The sequence below is a fragment of the Aspergillus stella-maris genome (assembly GCF_047715825.1).
Source record: "Aspergillus stella-maris strain CBS 113639 unplaced genomic scaffold BDV14scaffold_3, whole genome shotgun sequence".
NCBI lineage: Eukaryota > Fungi > Ascomycota > Eurotiomycetes > Eurotiales > Aspergillaceae > Aspergillus > Aspergillus stella-maris.
In genome coordinates, this window is record NW_027396797.1 from 778714 (window position 1) to 796816 (window position 18103).

At 51.7% G+C, this 18103-nt stretch overlaps 9 protein-coding genes across 9 annotated transcripts; 4 read left to right on the top strand and 5 right to left on the bottom strand.

Moving 5' to 3' along the window:
• Positions 1-229: 229 nt before the first annotated feature.
• dbp8 (ATP-dependent RNA helicase DBP8) lies at positions 230-2026 on the top strand. The gene is made up of 2 exons (XM_073777297.1): positions 230-778; positions 834-2026. Exons 1-2 carry the CDS (start codon positions 246-248, stop codon positions 1891-1893), a joined length of 1593 nt encoding a protein of 530 aa, XP_073633049.1. The 5' UTR covers positions 230-245; the 3' UTR covers positions 1894-2026.
• Positions 2026-3546, bottom strand: BDV14DRAFT_69395 (uncharacterized protein). Its single transcript, XM_073777298.1, has 2 exons — positions 2871-3546; positions 2026-2794 (listed from the first exon to the last, which is right to left on the bottom strand). Exons 1-2 carry the CDS (start codon positions 3291-3293, stop codon positions 2159-2161), a joined length of 1059 nt encoding a protein of 352 aa, XP_073633050.1. The 5' UTR covers positions 3294-3546; the 3' UTR covers positions 2026-2158.
• A 560-nt stretch (positions 3547-4106) lies between these two features.
• On the top strand, positions 4107-7360 carry BDV14DRAFT_164302 (putative glutaminase). The gene is made up of 5 exons (XM_073767161.1): positions 4107-4771; positions 4820-5225; positions 5272-6277; positions 6329-6459; positions 6506-7360. The coding sequence occupies exons 1-5, from the start codon at positions 4512-4514 to the stop codon at positions 7163-7165; spliced, it is 2463 nt and encodes an 820-aa protein (XP_073633051.1). The 5' UTR covers positions 4107-4511; the 3' UTR covers positions 7166-7360.
• Positions 7361-7945: 585 nt separating this feature from the next.
• stm1 (putative telomere and ribosome associated protein Stm1) lies at positions 7946-8976 on the bottom strand (the record flags this gene model as incomplete). The annotated part of the gene is made up of 3 exons (XM_073772264.1): positions 7946-8513; positions 8576-8705; positions 8787-8976. The coding sequence occupies 3 exons, from the start codon at positions 8974-8976 to the stop codon at positions 7946-7948; spliced, it is 888 nt and encodes a 295-aa protein (XP_073633052.1).
• Positions 8977-10256: 1280 nt separating this feature from the next.
• Positions 10257-12472, bottom strand: BDV14DRAFT_69421 (uncharacterized protein). Its single transcript, XM_073777299.1, has 4 exons — positions 11817-12472; positions 11270-11486; positions 10721-11215; positions 10257-10670 (listed from the first exon to the last, which is right to left on the bottom strand). The coding sequence occupies exons 1-4, from the start codon at positions 12000-12002 to the stop codon at positions 10366-10368; spliced, it is 1203 nt and encodes a 400-aa protein (XP_073633053.1). The 5' UTR covers positions 12003-12472; the 3' UTR covers positions 10257-10365.
• A 200-nt stretch (positions 12473-12672) lies between these two features.
• On the top strand, positions 12673-14023 carry BDV14DRAFT_69521 (uncharacterized protein). The gene is made up of 2 exons (XM_073777301.1): positions 12673-13221; positions 13273-14023. Exons 1-2 carry the CDS (start codon positions 13028-13030, stop codon positions 13733-13735), a joined length of 657 nt encoding a protein of 218 aa, XP_073633054.1. The 5' UTR covers positions 12673-13027; the 3' UTR covers positions 13736-14023.
• Positions 13876-15763, top strand: pex19 (putative peroxisomal membrane protein receptor Pex19). Its single transcript, XM_073777300.1, has 3 exons — positions 13876-14543; positions 14618-15435; positions 15499-15763. The coding sequence occupies exons 1-3, from the start codon at positions 14312-14314 to the stop codon at positions 15592-15594; spliced, it is 1146 nt and encodes a 381-aa protein (XP_073633055.1). The 5' UTR covers positions 13876-14311; the 3' UTR covers positions 15595-15763.
• Positions 15764-15974: 211 nt separating this feature from the next.
• Positions 15975-16886, bottom strand: BDV14DRAFT_195627 (uncharacterized protein; the record flags this gene model as incomplete). Its single annotated transcript, XM_073772265.1, has 2 exons — positions 15975-16207; positions 16280-16886. The coding sequence occupies 2 exons, from the start codon at positions 16884-16886 to the stop codon at positions 15975-15977; spliced, it is 840 nt and encodes a 279-aa protein (XP_073633056.1).
• A 277-nt stretch (positions 16887-17163) lies between these two features.
• BDV14DRAFT_69551 (uncharacterized protein) lies at positions 17164-18075 on the bottom strand. Its single transcript, XM_073777302.1, has 2 exons — positions 17840-18075; positions 17164-17772 (listed from the first exon to the last, which is right to left on the bottom strand). The coding sequence occupies exon 2, from the start codon at positions 17723-17725 to the stop codon at positions 17291-17293; it is 435 nt and encodes a 144-aa protein (XP_073633057.1). The 5' UTR covers positions 17726-17772; positions 17840-18075; the 3' UTR covers positions 17164-17290.
• Between the last annotated feature and the right edge of the window lie 28 nt (positions 18076-18103).

Consider the following 18103-nt stretch of genomic DNA (forward strand, 5'->3'; position numbering starts at 1 on the left):
GGTCAATGCCGCATCTTCGTTTTTGAGATACAGCTTCTCTTTCCAAGGCAGGAGCGACCGATTACAGACCTGACCAGATAAGAAAGAACGATGTGAGGGAAGGTACGGAGTACGTTGGTCGCACTTGCCCCATAGATAGATAAAGTCACGTGCTGGTATATATTCTCACCGCCTACGCTATCGCCGACAACTTTTTTTTTCTGCCGCAAATTTTGGGAGATTCCCAGCATCAAGCAAATCACATAATGGCGCCTTCATCACCCTCAGAGACCCGATCGCGGGAGTCCTCCATACCATCTGATGCCCCGTCAAATGGCGGAGTTGATATCCACCAGACAGACCCGCAAATCCGCGCCCCTAAGCGCCGACGTCTCTCCGAGTCCTCGAACGACTCCTACACCGCAGCTCCCGCACCACTACCTCTCCCCTCCCTCTCGCGCATCAAGAAGAAAGGCAGCGCGCCCCCCGCGCCTGCAGCGCAAGATAATGAGAACCCCGTCCTGATCAAGGATGCGCTTGAGATCGGTCTTAATGCGGAGGAATCGTCGTTTAAGAAGCTGGATGTTGCGCCTTGGCTTATTGGGTCGTTGACGACTATGGCTGTGCGCAAGCCGACTGCCATTCAGCGCGCTTGTATTCCTGAGATTTTGAACGGGCGGGATTGTATTGGTGGGAGTAGGACGGGTTCCGGTAAGACGATTGCGTTTGCTGTGCCGATTTTGCAGAAGTGGGCGGAGGATCCGTTTGGGGTTTTTGCGGTTGTGCTTACGCCGACGCGGTATGTCTTGTTATCTCAGAAAAGTGAGGTCGTTTTGTACTGACTATGGTGACAGTGAACTCGCGCTCCAAATCTTCGAACAAATCAAGGCTATTTCCGCGCCGCAGAGCATGAAACCCGTTCTCATCACAGGCGGCACGGACATGCGCTCGCAGGCCCTCGAGCTCGCGAGGCGCCCGCATGTCGTCGTCGCCACGCCAGGCCGTCTAGCAGATCACATCAACACCTCGGGCGCAGATACAATCGCGGGCCTGAAGCGCGTCCGCATGGTCGTTCTCGACGAAGCAGACCGCCTCCTCTCCCCAGGCCAAGGAAGCATGCTCCCAGACGTGGAAACGTGCCTTTCGGCCTTACCACCCTCAAGCAACAGACAAACTCTCCTCTTCACAGCAACACTCACCCCCGAAGTCCGTGCGCTCAAATCCATGCCCACAGCAGGCACCAAACCACCTATCTTCGTGACTGAGATCTCGTCCGAAAGCAAAGACTCTATCCCGCCGACGCTGAAACAATCATACCTCCAAGTCCCACTCACCCACCGTGAAGCCTTCCTGCATACCCTCCTCAGCACAGAAACCAATATCTCGCGAAACGCCATAATCTTCACGAATACAACCAAGACCGCAGACCTGCTTGATCGGCTTCTCCGTACACTAGGACACAAGACAACATCGCTGCACTCCCTATTGCCGCAATCAGAGCGGAACTCGAATCTCGCGCGGTTTCGAGCTAGCGCTGCGCGGTTGTTAGTGGCTACTGATGTCGCGAGCAGAGGTCTCGACATCCCATCCGTAAGCCTGGTTGTCAATTTTGATGTTCCGCGCAATCCAGATGACTATGTGCATCGTGTTGGACGTACTGCGCGTGCGGGGAGGGAAGGTGAAGCTGTTACGCTAGTGGGACAGAGAGATGTACAATTGGTGCTTGCGATTGAGGAGCGCGTGGGCAGGAAGATGGTTGAGTATGAGGAGGAAGGTGTGAATGTTGAGGCTAGGGTTGCGAAGGGCGCGATTTTGAAGGAGGTTGGGGCTGCGAAGCGTGAGGCGATGGTTGAGATTGATGAGGGACGGGATGTGCTGGGTAGAAAGAGGAATAAGTTGAAGAAGGTTAGGTGAGGTAATAGTTGTTGGTTTATTGGGGATTTTTTTGTTATGAGTGTATAGAGTACATAGATGCATGCATATACTAGACGTGACTGACTGGTCATCTTCATTTCTCTTGATTACTATACCAGACCATAAATATAATTACCCAGAACTCAGAACCCTTATAAACATCAGTACCAACCTAATCTACACACCCCCGATACTCCAAAAACACCAATATCAATACCAACCCCGACGTGGGTCCCAAACCAACGCAGTCTCACATTTTCTGATATCATACCCTGCTAGTAGTACCCGCACCCGCACCCGCAGCCGCGCTATTCGTCCCCATCAACTTCAGCAGCCCGTCAACGGCATCTCCATCTCCATTTCCAGCCTTCGGGCCAGCAGCACGACTTTCACCGCGCAGTGATGAGGGCGACGTCGCAATATTTGTTTCCCGGTGGTTAGGCCGGTCATCGTCGAATCGGCTGTTACCACTCTGGGTTCTGGTATGCGCCGGTGGATTGTATGTTGGGCTGCTAAGGACCATTTGCTCGTTATAGCTACTCGGTTCTAGACGCGTCGTTTGCGTCTGTGTGGGCGTTACCTCGTCCTCAAGCTCGATTCGGATGACATCTCGTTGTTCTTCGCGTTTTTGGTGCTGTTGTGCCCGGGGCGTAGATAGCATATCCTCGTCTTCTTCCTTCTCCTGTTCATCTTGGGTATCCTTCCCGTACTTCTGTTCGAGATGCCGTTGTAAATTTGTTCCCGAGCTCAACGCTGACCCTGACCCTGTTGCCGGCGTGGACCCTGAGAGTCTGGGATATTTTCGACTGTGCTCTTCCAATTCCGATACTCTGCGGTCGATTTGTGGGTCTTTGACGTGACGCATGGCGCTTTGGAGTCTTGTGCGGAGGAGGGATGCTTTCTGTTTGTTGGGTTAGTATAGTTATATCGGAGATATTCCATGATAGGCTGCTGGGGAGGAATTGTTGTAACCATACCTCTTGTATAAAATGCTTTCGCGTTTCAGGATCTGACGGAATTACTTGTGGTGCTGAGTCTGCTGTTGTCTCTTTGGGTGTAGCATTCGTTGTTTGTTGGGGGGTATCGAGGTTCATCGCGTCGGGCTTTGGCGTTATCAGACTCGCAGCTCCAGCTCCATGTTGAGTGGAGTTCTCAACGCGTTTCTCTTGGAAGAGCACACGCGCCGTAGCATCCTCACTCTTCACTTGCCCAATAGACCTCTTCTGTGCTGTGAATGAAGGCGATGGGAGGAGTTTCTTCGTCGGGGATAGCGAGTTAACGTTGAGGAGCGCTTGTTTAGTTGGTGAGCGTGCGGGCGAGAGACACGCGTTGGTGTTCTTTTCGCCGAGGATCCGCCGGTCTTCTTTGAGAGGGCTTGGAATGAGTGTTTGGTGAGACATGGGGGTTTGTTCTGGGTATGCTCGAGGGTGAAGCGTCGTTGTTTGGAGGTCCAGGAAGGCGCGCGTGAGATATTGGGGCGAGGACCGCGGTGGGATGAACGCGGTGCAATTGTGCGTAGGGTATTAGATAGAAAGATGATATATAGGTATCAAGTGAAAGTTGGAGAGTTGGGGGCAATTTTCACGCGTTGGATGAGGGAAGAAAAGTGGTGGTTGGGTCTAAGTCAAGGTAGACGCGTGAGGGAAAGTCCGCGGCGTGAGATGAAGCCATCCAAGATCCAGTGGGCACACGGGAATAGCGTGTCCATGTACTACGCGTCGGCGTTTTCGCTCCACCACCACTTAATTTCCTGAAGCAAGGGACTGTACTGGTAATTTCGAGATTGACTTATTTTAATCTGTTGCTTATGATTTACCAAGATTCCGTTACTTTTACTGATTCTAGATCGACGCGTTTTTAGATGATCGTATATTTTGGATTAGTTACCACGTGCGGGCAGATAACAGCGATAAGTAACCAAACATTCTCCCGTTATCTATGCCAGGGCCTGGAGTCTCAACAAGTTTGTACCTGCATGATATCTATAAGCTAATTGATGTCCTACATGGAGACTATCCTTCTCTCCACTAGCTGCTCTGGCTATTTCTTTTGCTCAATCATAATCTGTCAAGCGCAGTCGGCTGTGCCCTTGTACTTTGTACTCTGTATAGGAACCTGGACGGAACAGACAACCGCATGACATCATGGAGCATAAAGAATGTAAGCTTTAGGAATGCATCCTAGACTCAAAACCTTTGAGATAACATTCTTAAGAATTCTTCAATAGTCCCTCTGGTTTTCTTGAGGCTCTGGACTAAGCAATTCATCTGGAGTAAGCTTCCCCGCATTTTGGGGACTTGGCTGGACTCGTCATCCTTCATCCTTGTCCTTCTCGCTCTTCCTCCATCTTCCTCCAATCTTCCTGCATCTACCTTCATTCTTAGAATCAACAATCTGGCATTGTTGATTCATACCAACAAGCACCTTGACCTCTCGACTGCTATCGACTGGCCTGGAGTAGATCTCCGACCCTGGCTGATTGCGTCATCATAAACAGACCGACTCGGAGACTCCCCGGCTGTCTTCTGTCCTCTTGGTTACACTACTTCCTTGGTTATTGTACGCCTGTCCGGCTCTGAAGTTATTGAATAATCTGTGATAATCTACTTTCCCGCACAATGCGACCGTCCTTAGCGGTGCTGGCCGCTGCCCTCCAGGTGACTGCCAGCGCGGCCTCGACCCTGACTCCGCCGGTCTTGCCCTTGATCGTTCGGAATCCCTATCTAAGCACCTGGCTAGGCAATGCTCGAGAAGCACCTTGGGCCGAATGGCCCATCTTCTATACCGGGGACCACCTGGGCCTTTCTTTGATGGCCCAAGTCCCGAGTAACGGCCTCGTGTATCCTCTGATGGGCAAGCCCCATGAGTCCTTCCCGGAGTATGTTGATTAAAATTATAATGACCTGCGACATCTGACAACTATTAGGTCTTTGGAATACGAATTCCCTACTTACCTTGGAGCGAAATACGATGCGTCAACGACAAATCTAACGTACAGCATCGATACTAAAACTGGCACTCCTTCGAACATCACGGTTTCCTTCCTATCTCCCATAACTCCAACATCGACTCTGCGGCAGTCGACCCCCGCCTCCTATGTCACCTTCTACGTCGAAAGTGAGGTCACTGTCAATGTCTTTATGGACATCAATGGGCAATGGGTCAGTCAGAAGGAGGACAACCAGATTACTTGGCAGTTTGACACGGAACGAGAGTCTCTAGACGCCTCACCACACCTCCAGAGGTGGCGCGTACAAAAACAGAATGAGAGTCTTCTTTCCGAGGATAAGGACCGAGCAGAATGGGGTACCATTCACTTTACCGGGCCTGCTGTAAGTAATACACCAGGACCCTCGCGACAGAAGCTGACAATATCAGGGAGCCCAATACCAGTCTGGTTCAGCGCCGTCGGTGCGAAAAACATTCGCTAAACGAGGTTCCTTGACAAACGTGAACGATGATACCTTCCGCACTGTGGGAGATCGAGAGCCTGTATTTGCGTTCTCCAAGTCGTTTGTTCCGTCCAGAAAGTCGGGCGTGGTGGTCGAGAGCGTCACGTTTACCGTAGCCCTAATCCAGGACATAGTCGTGCAGTACGCTGCAGCGCGCGGCTTGACTATGATGCGTCCTCTTTGGGAGTCATGGTTCAGCGACGCTAATGCATTGTTGAGCTGGCACTACAACGATTTTGGCAACGCCATTGCTCTGGCGGCAAACTACTCACTTCAGCTGGCTGATGATGCTTACAAGTCAGGTGCGCAAGACTACGTTGACATAGTGGCGCTCTCTGCTCGACAGGTCATGGGTGCGACGACCTTCTCTGGTACCCCAGAAGACCCGATTCTCTTCCTGAAGGAGATTTCTTCCAACGGAAACTTCCAGACCATCGATGTCATCTTCCCGGCGTTCCCGTTCTTCCTGTACACCAATCCACGCTGGCTGGCGTATCTTTTGGAGCCTTTGATTGAGCACATGCTCAGTGGCCAATACCCGAACAAATATGCCATGCACGATCTAGGAACACACTTCCCCAACGCAACCGGACACCCTGACGGTAGAGACGAGTATATGCCGGTGGAAGAATGCGGCAACATTCTGATCATGGGCCTGGCGATCGCAAACTCGATGATCTATGACAAGGACAATGCCGCCTCCTCAATGTGGTCAACAGAGGGCGAAGTCACTGTCATGACAGAAGACAACGCCGGATACTTCCCTCTCAGTGCACCCGAAACCCGCGAGGGCATCGACTTCCTAGATGCCAAATGGGGAGGTGCTTCTTCTGGCCACACTCAAGCTAAGAAATGGATTCAGCGAAGCTACAAGCTTTGGAAGCAATGGACTTCCTATCTTGTCGAGTTCTCTCTGGAACCCGAAAATCAACGTAAGTCAAGTCACGACAACCGCAACATTAACAGTAACCAACATTGTCCAGTTTCCACAGACGACTTTGCTGGCTGGCTTGCGCTCCAAACAAACCTGGCTCTGAAAGGTATCGTTGGAATCCGCGCTATGAGCAAGATCGCCGAAATTGGCGGATTCAACGACGATGTCGCCTACTACAAAGTATGTTCTCACGTCTGATAGATGAACCATATACTCACCAAGTTAGAACGTCTCGGACACCTACATCGCTCAATGGGAAGAGTACGGCATGTCGCGCGACAACACCCACGCCAAACTCTCTTATGACTGGTACGGCTCCTGGACAACAATCTACAACCTCTACGCCGACGCCCAGCTCTGCTTCCATCTCGAAGGCACGCCTCTCGACCCATCCCCATCCTCTCTCCCCCAGAACGACGAAGAGCAAACCCCCCTCAACCCCTCCAACCCCGAAAAGTCCAAAACCGGCTTCGTCCCGCACCACATCTACACAAAACAAAGCAAATGGTACCACGCCGTCCGCCAAAAATACGGCCTCCCCCTCGACAGCCGACACCTCTACACAAAGACAGACTGGGAGTTCTTTGCTGTCGCAGTGGCCTCTAAGCCCGTCCGCTCCGAGATCCTCGAGTCCGTTGCGAAGTGGGTTAATGAGACTTCGACCCATCTGCCGTTTACGGATTTGCATGACACAGAGGGGACGGGACATTTCCCTAACCCTACTTTCTACGCTAGGCCTGTTATCGGCGGCCATTTTGCGTTTTTGGCGTTGCAGCGGGCTTGTGGTGGGAATGCGGTGGAAGGGTTGAAGTTTTTGGATGAGGATGTCTCTTACGTGACTGCGGAGGATGGTCAAGGTGAGGAGCTTGTTAGGGTGGATCTGTGATTACAGATGACCTTGACGATATAGCCTTGGGGTTTATGGGAGTGTCTGATGACGAAGATGAATCTATGCCTTGGCTTGTAGGAAAGTGACATCGAAATCAGCCCAAGATGCTTGGATGCTTAGGTAGGATTAGTAGTTTGAGAAATGTTAGCTATTGTGATGGCATGTTCAGTATCCCCAATAGACAACAGCAGTATGCTTGCTCAGAACGGAGTAGTGGGACAGGAAATCCCCGATATCAAACTCGACTAGTCCAGACGAACTTTCGTACAGTAGTGTCCCAGCCCCGGATCTACTATGCAGGATTCCGTGAGTCTGGGGTAAGCTAAGCTGGTAGTGGTGCAGCTTAGCCTCAGCCTCGTGCCTTGCCCCCCGCTACTACGATATATCAACTGCTTTAATCCTCTAGTATAGCGCGGCAGCATCAGTCCACGGTCTAGACTAGACTGGGTCCTACAGATCTACAACTACTATTACGTATCATTGCTCGTTTTTGAATTTCACTTTCCTATTTTTGACATTCAAATCAAAGTACATGGGGAGCCGATTTTTGTTTGAAAAGAGACCAAACGGGAATGGATTATATCATATCCTTCTCAGTCTCGCCTTTGCTTGCCACACCTCATTCAATTGTAGGCTGATAGTCCCATAAGAACAATCCGCTCACAATCGTCTCTGCATCATGATCGTCGTAGTTTCCGAGTCTCCCAAAGTTCATTCATTCAAGAGTAAATGTGTGGGGCGTGCATGGGAAAACGGGACGGGAGGGCGAGTAGCCATTTATTTGCCGCCGAGGCTGGGGAAGTTCTTCTCGTCAACGGTGACGGTGGCGGAAGCGGGGCGGTCGCTGCGGGGGCCGTTGCCGCGGCCGCCACGGCCGGAACCACGGTCACCACGGTCACCACGGCCAGCACCGCGGCCACCACGACCACCACCACGGCCGCGGGGAGCGCTGGTGCGGGGAGCCTCAACGAAGCGCATGTCGACGTCAAGGTAGTTCTTCTCCTTGCGCTGCTTGCCGGCCTTGGACTCCCTCTCCTTTCCGGCGATGTAGGCCTCCTCGTCCTCGTTGCGCTTGAATTCCTTGGCACCAGCCCACTTCTTGTCGGTCTTAGCACCCTCGTTGGCAGCACGGACGGGCTTAGCGCTCAGGTCCTCACGGGCAGCTTTCTCGGCAAGGTAGTCGGCGAAGGACTTGGACTTGTCAGCGGGTTCCTCGGACTCCTCAGCGGGAGTCTGGGGCTCGTTCTCATCGGCCTTGGCGATGTTGTCGGCGGCCTTCTCGTCGTCCCAAGTCTTCTCACCGTCCTGGTTACCCCAGCCCTGGTTGACCTGCTTGCGGGTGTCGCTAGAGCATGTGTTAGTACCAAGCCTCAAGCACAAAATCGTGTTGTAGATCCAAGAACTTACGCCTGACCAGTGCGGGGCTGGCGGTCACGGCGGGCAGGGCGTCCACCGCGCTCGTGACGGGGATTGGCGCCAGTCTCCTCGGTGGGCTTCTCGCGGTTGTTGCGGCTGCCGGCGTTGCGGTCACGGAAAGCTAAAGGACCCAATGGAATTAGTCGAATGCGATCAACGCACGATGATGATATCAACGCGACTCAAAAACAGAGCCACATACCGGCCTCGTTGCCAGTAGCACGTCCACCACGGCGGGGAGCAGCACCCTCGGGGCGGGCAGGGGCCTCCTTGGGAGCATCACGCTTGCCGTGTCGGGGAGCGGGCTTGTCGAGCGCCCTTGTGGGGGGCTCGGGCTCTCTGTTGGGGTCTAACTCGGGATCATTTCCTACAATGCGAGACAAAAGTATCATGTTAGAAAACTGATATCCGATCGGCAAAACATGGGTAGAGAAGGAATCGAGATCCGTATCACGCGACGAAAGTCGAAATAGACTCGAACGTGGGACGTGGGACTCGAGGAGCAACGTGGGGGGGGGAAGGTAGAATTACCAAGAAGCTCGTACAGGTTCTAAATCAAGAAAAAAAAGATCAGCATTGTTTCAATTGACATGATTTGATCGCCTCTTCGAGATCGCATCGAAGCTCCCAGCACAAACGCAGAACAAAGCAGGCAGAAGCTCCAGATCCCCGCCAATGGAAGCTCCCCAAGTCAGACCGACTCGCAAACAGTCCCAAAGTATCCAAAACAGCCACTTCATCACCATACGATCTCGATCCCAAACATCTCGAACTCGTGCTATCGCCGCCAAAAACGAACTTCTCAGCAACGTACCTTGGACCGGACGTCCGCCATGACGTCTGGGGTTATGAGGGGCCTTCCGGGGGAAGGCTCGCTGTTATCGCAGCAATTCGATCCGGGGGCGCGGTTAGCGAGGAACGGAGACGAGGTAGGCTTAACCTCGACGACGGGAAAGTCGATGTCTCACGTCTCCTTTCGGGGATGAAATGGGGATATTGAGGGAAGGGGTGACGGAGGTTTGGAGACGACGTTCCTCGTTTGTGGTTGTACCGTCCGAATCCGGTAAGGTGCGGATGGTTGCTAAGCGAAGCTGTCTAGCCTCATTATGATTGGCCCATCACGTCTAGGGCTTAGGGTATTGGCGTCATGGACCGGGCCTGCAGATAACATCATACAGCAGCCTTGAAGGACGTAACGTTGGCGCCTGTCTATAAGGCGTGCTATCAATCTATTTCGACATGGGGTAATGGGGGCTAGATCGCTGGATTTACGTCACTATTAGGACCTCGGACATTCTTGATTGTGTCCATATTTCGTACATCACAGTCGAAAGCAGTACACTGGTTATACAGCAATGGTTTATGAACACATATACAATTGAATGGCAGCAGATAGAAAGCGCAAATTATGATTCCTTGCAATGAAAGAGAACAACAAGTGTTGATATAAGAGTCGAGAGTGGAATCCCGAATGCAATAGGCGCAAATCAAGTGTTCGTCCAAAACAAATCGTATAGAAGAACATTTTTCTCTGCCAAAAAATCAGACAACCTAATCCGCCCATTTTTCTTTTCCGATAGTTAATGCAGAGTGAATAGCAAAAGAAACCCCAGTGCAAGCAAATGGTATCAACCACCCAACGCCGATCAATGCTTCGAAACAATCAACTTTTGTCTTGTAGCCGTGAGCCCACGCTATGGACGAAGACATAGGAGATAAGGAAGCAGAAATAGAAAGATAATTCAGAATGATATATATCGTTATCGAAAGCCGTCAGACACTCATTGACGTGTGCTGCCTTGCTCGTAGCTGAAAGGCGTTTGGAAATGCATGCTAGCGCTGAGCCCAAATGGGTCGGCGTCAAGCATCGGCTCATAGTTGCCCATCATGGCGTTTGCATTGCCGTACGCTCCATTGACTCCTTCACCGGGCGGGTGGCTGTAGGGGTTCATGCTGTGGGAGTTGACAGAATGAGAGGAATTTGGGACCGATCCGTTGGCATTGAAGCCCGACACAAACGGCGAAGTCCCTACGGATGATTCATGTTCATCATCAATCATGTCCGCTTGTGCATCATATTCTTGTTCTAAATATTGATTAGCCAAAGTCGCACGATAGGTTGACATTTCAGCATACCTAATTGATCATAATGTTTCTGGAATGGCGATGGATAGTACGCAGACGGGAGGCGGGAAGCTCTGGGGCCCATGCCGGCCGACATAGCAGCCTTTGGGTCAGTCGGCTCTGGTTGACCAACGCTCATGGGCGGGGAAGTTTGGCTGATATTTCTCGAGTGAGAAATCATCTGCGATCGTGCGTGCTGGGCCTGAGCCTCGACCGGCGACATCGCGCCCTGGAATCCGTATCCTGGAGATTTGGTGTGCGAAGGCGACGAGACGTGAGAGGGAGGAGTAGCCTGGAATTGAGGCGACGGGATACCGAAGCCTCCATCTCGCGACCCAGGGACACTAAAAGGTTCTTTAGGCGCTAGGCCACTGGGATGACGCTGGGCCGAGCTTCGGCTGATCGCAGTCTGTTGCAGTGACGGGGGCTTAGTAGTGACAGGACTTGGTTTGCCTGGACCATTTGTCGCTCCAGTCTTTAGACGAAGTTCTGCTTGAACATCGATACCTACAGTTGAGTTAGTATGTCTAAACAAGAGGATAAAGGTGATAGGTGACGAACCTTTTTCGAGAAGGATGCGTTCGAGAAGAGAGTTCTTGTAACGCAGCATCAAGCACTCATCAGCGGCGGTGCGATGGTTCTGCTGCAGGGTCTGCAGGGAATCTTCATTTCGCTTGATGGTGGACTCGAGCTGGCGGATGTACTCTGTGCGACGCTCGCGGAAAGCGGCCTGGGCCTGGCGATTGCGCTGCTTTCGCTCTTCAGAGGTCGCATAGATCTAGGGGAAGTTAGTTTAAGCATTTAACAAATAGATAAGATCGGAAAATAGACTGAGGCTCATGGTAGACAAATGAAAGAAAGTAAAAGATGGGGGGATGATAAGGATGATCAATGGGAATGATAAATATGATAAAGAGGTGTGATGCGGGGCCCCGGACCGACAAGGGTCAAAGATAAAAAATGCCGTCGAAAAGATAAGGCCAGCAAATGAGAGCAGCAGGGGAGATAAGTCGGGGGATTGTGCATAGATAAAGCGATAACAAAATAAAAATCCGTCGATATAAAAGAGACCTCGATCCCCAGATCATTGGAACAAGATCTTACGTACAGGCTTTCTTCCACCCTTTCGTTTCTGAGTCTGGGCGACATCTTGCGTCAAGACCTCGCCCTCTGGATCAGGCGTCGACACGGCGGAGCTGATAGAGCCTTCGTTTAGGGGCTCGGACTTAGGGTTGACCTGGTCCATTGCCATATCATGGTGGTTCAAAATGGAGGCCTCGACCATAGAGACCATTTGATTGCTGCTAATGAGGGGGGATCTCTCTCCTGATGCTGTGGATGCTTTGCCCTTGAATCCCCCCTATGCCGGTAAGACGACGTGGTGAAGCCCCAGGGATGACAGGTCTGGGGTAGGTGGATGGCGTGACTGGGGGCTATTATAAATGGAAAATGAGAAAGAGGGGTATCGATTCTGCGTGTGCGAGCGCAACGACCAGCAAGCGACGGCGGCCTTCCGCGACAACAATAGAGCCGAATAGACAAAAGGAATTTTTCCCCGGCGGGGTTGCAGTGCTCTTCCAGACGCAGGAAACGCGCGGCTGCGGTTAAAGGAGCGAAGGGACGTGCGAGAGGCAATTCAGGATGGAGGACAGAATGACATAAAGGAAACTGAAGATGAGGAAGTGATAACCGGAAGTTGAGGGAGAGAGTGGGAGGAAGAGAGAGGAAGAGTGGACGATGCGGGAAGTTGTGAGGTAAAATTATTTCCTAAGGAAAAGCCAGAGAGTCGCCAGGTGAAGGGAAAGGGAAAAGTCGCAAAGTGAAAGGCGTCGTGGAGAAGTCTAGAGTCAGACACACTTAAGACAGCCTTTTTGCTCGAAATGAAGCAACCAGGGATCTGCTCTTGATTTTTCTCTTAACCGCTGCAATTCACCACAACCTCTATGCTTTCTTCTTCGCCCGTCCCCAATAGTATTGGCTCTATATTGGCCTTGGCTCTTGGTATTCTGCTGTCTATCATCGATCTGATGAACTCATTTTCTATGAAGAGCCTGAGATCATTGGCTCTCTCTCTTGCAACTAACCAGCGTGAGGAGACAGGAGTTACGCCAGACGGTTGCGAGTTTTGCGACCAGTGCCTCGCTTCTTTTGCTCTCGGGCAATGCGCTAGGTCCACTCCCACTACGAAGTCTCCCAGCCGAAGATCCGCTCGACTTCCAGGAGGCGAAGGAGCGTCAGTGCCACTCTAGTCGATGCGATGTGTTTCCCCTTCCAGGCAATGGGTGGAGAGCCCAGACACCGTACCTGGCCCGGTCGACCATGCGACGGAACGTGTGTAGAACATTTCCTGACAGCCTGAGCATCCGCATTTCCGGGTCCTCGACTTCCATCTCCAGTCTCCCCAGAGTCAGTTTGACAGCTGACGGACAGAGTAAAGTGATGTATCGACTGCAAATCATGAAGGATGGCTTCCTGGATGCGAAGGGGGCCAAGACCAAGTCCGCGGAGAAGTGGTCAGCCTTGCAGAGTTTTTCTGGTGTTTGTAATTGACGATACCGGCACAGCGCCATCCGCACCATCACCCCTGCACCACCAGTTCTCCTCTTCTTTCCTCTCTCAGCCCACCCTCCGTCTGAATCCACAAGACCAGGAGATTCTTCGGATGTCGGCGTTGAGTTGCCTCATGGGAGATATTCAAGGAGCCTCCAGCCGTGGTGTCTCCCAAGATTGAATTCGGCTCTCGATCTTACGATACTGTACTCTGTATGCCCGCGTATACCTTTCCCAGGAATCCGACCAAAGAAGCAAACATACAGCATGAAGACTAAAAGTAGAGGGGGTGCAAATCCTGTTGGCCGATCGGCGACGTCCGTCTGGGGAGATTGCCCCCATTGTTTCGTTGTCAGGGAGAGCTCCGACCAACTTTCCTTGTCTTTGACACCGACGCAATCCAACAAAAGCAATGTGCCATCACGCGGACAGCCTCATAATCTCTTAACCGTCGACCGCGTACACCACCTTATCTAGTCTAGGTAGTCTAGGCTACATCATCCCGATGTCATGGCCGGTCTGTTCTCACGGTCTAGTCTGAATCAAGCTGGATGTTCATACTTCATACCCCTTGCGATTCTGATCCAGACTGGAACTAGGTCTGCCTGTCTGCCTGTCATGTTTGACTGGGGAGGGGATATGCGCCGCTGGACAGGCCAATCCGATCGCGGCTATCAATCACCCATAGCGCATTCGATCTTGTCCCATGTCCCAGATTTCTAGACCCTGAGTCGATATTGCTTCAATATAATATTTATCGTCCGTGGAAACCCAAAATTTGTAGGAGTATCTATGCGCGCGGTTGAGCACAAAGCCGCAGGAGGAACAAAATGGCAGCCGCGGCTGTCGGCGTTTCGGTTCCCCGCCAAATCCACTGCTTCACATGAACTTATCAGTCCGCAACACAACCAGCAACTTCACCAGCTCAAGCGACTAGAAGAGTGACGTTCCTGTTGCTTTCCCCTTCTCTAGTCTATTATTATCTTCGATCTTGCCTCTGCCTGATCCGTCAATCGTCGCCTGCGCGTCTAATCTGCAGTCCAGCTCCCCGCCATGGCCTCTTCATCCGCAACCCCTATCGCCGCGGCCGGGTCACAGCCCGCCACTGAACAGACATCACAGCAGACAAGCACAACGCCGCAGACTGAGCAGAAGACACAAGATACTACTACGGTTCCAGCTCCCGCCTCAACAGAAGCGCCAACTACTGCACCGGCACAGCCAACGCAGCCGAAGCAACCGGTAGATGATGATGACGATGAATCGGATTTTGACGAATTGGACGGTGAGTTGCACCATTGGCCACTGGTCTCTCATATAGGTCAATTGAAATAATCAGCTAACTTTTCTTGTCTATAGAGGTCTTAGATGACTTCAAACCAAAAGCCCCGGCAGATACCCCCGCAGCGCAACCCCACACCACAGCTGCCCCCTCCTCCGAAGACTTTGACGAATCCGCCTTCATGAACCAGCTCGAGCAAGATATGGCTAGAATGATGGGTCAGGCAGCGCAGCAAGGCGGTGTCGAAGACCCAGCGGGCTTCGAGGACACAATCAACCAGGGCGCGGACGCATTCACGAAACAACTCGAGGAGAGCGGGATTGCGCCGGGCGATTTTATAAAGCAATTACTGGCTGACGTTATGGCTGAGGGAGATGAAAAGGGGCAGGGTCCGTCTGCTTCGGCGTCAGGCCCTGCTGCTGGTGCTGCTGCCGGCGGCGCACCAGGAACCGGAGACGAAAACGCCACGCCTGAATCGTTTAACGATGCGATTCAAGCTACCATCAACCGGATGAAAGAATCTGGAGATAAAGCAACGGCCGCTGCCGAGGAGGATAATACGGACGATCTCATCGCGCAGCTCCTCAAAGCTATGGAAGCTGGTGGTGGTGACGGTTCCGGCGGCGACGAAGGCGATCTTTCGAAGATATTTATGGGAATGATGGAGCAACTATCTAATAAAGACATGCTATACGAGCCTATGAAGGAGCTAGACACGAAGTTCGGGCCTTGGATCTCAGAGAACAGGGGCAAGGGCAAGGTCTCTGATGCGGATATGGAGCGGTACGAGAAGCAGGCGGCGCTCGTCAGTGAAATTGTGCGGAAGTTTGAGGAACCAGGATATACGGATGAGGATCCAAAGTGCCGGGAGTATGTATGGGAGAAGATGCAGGCTGTATGTGACATGCTATCCTACCTATCTTCTGGAGTCGTGCGGTGCTAACAAGATTCAATGCAGATGCAAGCAGCCGGAAATCCACCTGACGAACTCGTCACCAATCCCTGGATGGACGACATGAAGGGCGGCGGAATGCCTGATTGCCCGCAGCAATAATGCATCTACCGAGTTCATATATTACTATATTTTGCCATATCATACATACCCATTTCGAAAGAACTGTTATCTGTTTAGCCATGTTATTGCTGATATTTTGTATTGAACAACTTCAATTCAATGGCTGGCATCTCTGTACATATAAATGCCAATACACTTCATATTTACCAAACCTTATCCCATCCAACCCTCAGGGTCGGGTCCCAAAAAAAAAAAAAAGAGCATATGTAACGCCATGATGGTCTACTCAAATAAGGTATCACAGACCTGAGAACCGACACCAATCCCAAAACGCCATCAATGCACGCCCGCTTCGCTTGAGTCAAATTCAAACACCGAGAAGCACGTATTCACAAAAGAATCAAGTAGACAAGGAATATTTATCCAGACATGTCCATATCCATATCCCTCCCCGACTGAGGTTGGCCCTGGCTATGGTCCGCCAAGTCCATGAATATATCATCATACTCGTCGTCGCTGAATGACGCGGTAGCGGCCTGATCACCTTGGGCTTGAGCATGAGCATCCGCGCCCTCCATCTGCGCAAGAAGCTCCATTTCCGCGGCGCGTTCTTGCGCAATATACTCGTCTAGCGCGAGGATATCTGCATCGTCTATTTCATAGTTAATCTCATTCATCCAACTCTCAAAAATGTGGGGTAGTTGGTAAAGGGGAAGAAACATACCCGCATCCTCAAATCCCTCCTTACCCTCCATCACCTCAACCTCCTCCGCCCCCCTCCTCATCCCCTCATAATACTCTTTATTCTCTGCGACGCCCTCGATATAAGCTAGATGCTCTGAGCGCGCTTCGAACCGTCCAACGTCCCGATCTGCCTTGACACGATTGAGGAACGCGTTTCGGCGGACGGAGCGCGCGCCTGGTGATGACGAGGATGTGAGTGGTCGTTTGTTCAGCGGGTTCGAGATTGTATTTGTGTAGCGGGTTGCGTAGGTTGATTTTCCGTTCTGGGTTGTAGGGGTGGGCGAGGTTATGGTGGCGTTCGCGTTCGTGTTGAAGTTGGGTAAGGTAGAAGGTGATGTTGTCTGCGCGTTGGTATCAATGTTGAATGAATTCTTATTGTTCGATGGAGATGGAGATGGCGTGAATGTGAATAGCGATGGGTATGTCGGAGACTGGAACTGGGGTTGGGTTATGGGCGTCATCCACGGCGTTGTCGCTGTTGCTGCTGATGATTGGCGGCGCGGCGAGAGAGGGGATGGACGCGCTGGTGTCCAGGGGTAGTGAGTTGGATTGGGGACAGGCTGCATTGGTTCGAGTGCTGCGAACATGGTGGTTGTTCGATGGGTTGAGCTGCTGCTGCCAAAATAGATGTATTTCTTGGTTGTCGCGGTGGAGATTGGAATCGCGGATGGGAGCCGAGTTCGGGTCCGTGGAGACGGGCGAGTAGGAAGAAGCTGGATCGGTACGATGGTAGACACAGCAGAATTAGAACATTCAGAGTATTTTCTTGTTTAAATTATCATGTCCAAGGTAGCGTATTTGTACAACAGGCAAGAATGACTGATAGATCGCGACGGCGTGGCTGGTGCCACTGGAATTGTATAGTCGCGTCGGGCGAACATGCAGATTACGCGCTACTACTTGTACGCTAAACTAGACTAGGATATATAGCATTCCTCAGGCCAAAGGCAACAACAATATCAGGTATGTATAAAACTGATCAACATCACTGCTAGAGGTCACAGACAAGATCAAACTCCGCGTCATACGGAATCGTGGTCTGTGCTACTAGTACTGGCTCTTCTTCTGTTATGCTCGCAGTAGTTGAGTCGGATTCTGCTGCGTCAGATTGTGACTCTGTCGTGTCTGATGGCGTGCCTGACTCTGCTTCTGATTCCGCATCGGCAGAGTCTGCTGTGTCTGTATCGCTCGTTTCTGAATCTTCGTTCGAGGTACTTTGGGAATTGTCCTCCGTATCTTCACCGTCATCTGTATTTTCAGTATTTGCAGTGCTTGCGGTACTCGCACTGTCTGAGGCAGCACTTGATTCTGAGGAATCCCCATCTGACTCCTTAGCATCAGAGTCTGCGTCGTCTGAGCTTGAGTCTAAGTCTGAGTCTGATGAATCCGTAGAATCTGAAATATCATCGCTCGAGGCAACGCTCATTGAAAATCTCCCATCGCTCACTGCCGGCGGATCGGCTATACAGTCATCTGCCACCCGAATCAGCAAACTGTAACCAATGTAGATGAACCCTTTCCTGGCAGTGGAAAGACTCACCTTGCTGGTTCTGGCAATCCTCCAGCGTGAATGACACTGATTCATCTGTGTTGGCAGCCTATACTGATAGTTAGGCTATATTTTGTTCTGAATATCAGGGCACTTACTAGTTGGCAGCTGTCATACTGCAGATTGCAGCTTCGTGATTGGAGACGTTAGCCTCATTCCAGGCCTGGTCAAAGCTCGCACGTTTTGCTCCGTATAGCTGGCTAGGAACGGATCGACAGATGAGCAATGGATGGCCGCTTACCTTCTCTGAGCCGC

What these genes read in the sequence shown, in the direction of transcription:
- BDV14DRAFT_69551 (XM_073777302.1), bottom strand. Translation starts at nt 17,725, where the DNA reads ATGAGCGTTGCCTCGAGCGATGATATTTCAGATTCTACGGATTCATCA.
- BDV14DRAFT_69395 (XM_073777298.1), bottom strand. Translation starts at nt 3,293, where the DNA reads ATGTCTCACCAAACACTCATTCCAAGCCCTCTCAAAGAAGACCGGCGG. An exon ending in GAAAGCATTTTATACAAGAG is followed by an intron (nt 2,795 to 2,870) that starts GTATGGTTACAA and finishes CCCAACAAACAG; the next exon opens with AAAGCATCCCTCCTCCGCAC.
- BDV14DRAFT_164302 (XM_073767161.1), top strand. Translation starts at nt 4,512, where the DNA reads ATGCGACCGTCCTTAGCGGTGCTGGCCGCTGCCCTCCAGGTGACTGCC. An exon ending in CCCCATGAGTCCTTCCCGGA is followed by an intron (nt 4,772 to 4,819) that starts GTATGTTGATTA and finishes GACAACTATTAG; the next exon opens with GTCTTTGGAATACGAATTCC. An exon ending in TTCACTTTACCGGGCCTGCT is followed by an intron (nt 5,226 to 5,271) that starts GTAAGTAATACA and finishes TGACAATATCAG; the next exon opens with GGAGCCCAATACCAGTCTGG.
- dbp8 (XM_073777297.1), top strand. Translation starts at nt 246, where the DNA reads ATGGCGCCTTCATCACCCTCAGAGACCCGATCGCGGGAGTCCTCCATA. An exon ending in GTTGTGCTTACGCCGACGCG is followed by an intron (nt 779 to 833) that starts GTATGTCTTGTT and finishes CTATGGTGACAG; the next exon opens with TGAACTCGCGCTCCAAATCT.
- pex19 (XM_073777300.1), top strand. Translation starts at nt 14,312, where the DNA reads ATGGCCTCTTCATCCGCAACCCCTATCGCCGCGGCCGGGTCACAGCCC. An exon ending in GGATTTTGACGAATTGGACG is followed by an intron (nt 14,544 to 14,617) that starts GTGAGTTGCACC and finishes TCTTGTCTATAG; the next exon opens with AGGTCTTAGATGACTTCAAA. An exon ending in TATGGGAGAAGATGCAGGCT is followed by an intron (nt 15,436 to 15,498) that starts GTATGTGACATG and finishes GATTCAATGCAG; the next exon opens with ATGCAAGCAGCCGGAAATCC.
- BDV14DRAFT_69421 (XM_073777299.1), bottom strand. Translation starts at nt 12,002, where the DNA reads ATGGTCTCTATGGTCGAGGCCTCCATTTTGAACCACCATGATATGGCA. An exon ending in GAAAGGGTGGAAGAAAGCCT is followed by an intron (nt 11,487 to 11,816) that starts GTACGTAAGATC and finishes AACTTCCCCTAG; the next exon opens with ATCTATGCGACCTCTGAAGA. An exon ending in GAAACATTATGATCAATTAG is followed by an intron (nt 10,671 to 10,720) that starts GTATGCTGAAAT and finishes ATCAATATTTAG; the next exon opens with AACAAGAATATGATGCACAA.
- BDV14DRAFT_69521 (XM_073777301.1), top strand. Translation starts at nt 13,028, where the DNA reads ATGCGACGGAACGTGTGTAGAACATTTCCTGACAGCCTGAGCATCCGC. An exon ending in ACCAAGTCCGCGGAGAAGTG is followed by an intron (nt 13,222 to 13,272) that starts GTCAGCCTTGCA and finishes ATACCGGCACAG; the next exon opens with CGCCATCCGCACCATCACCC.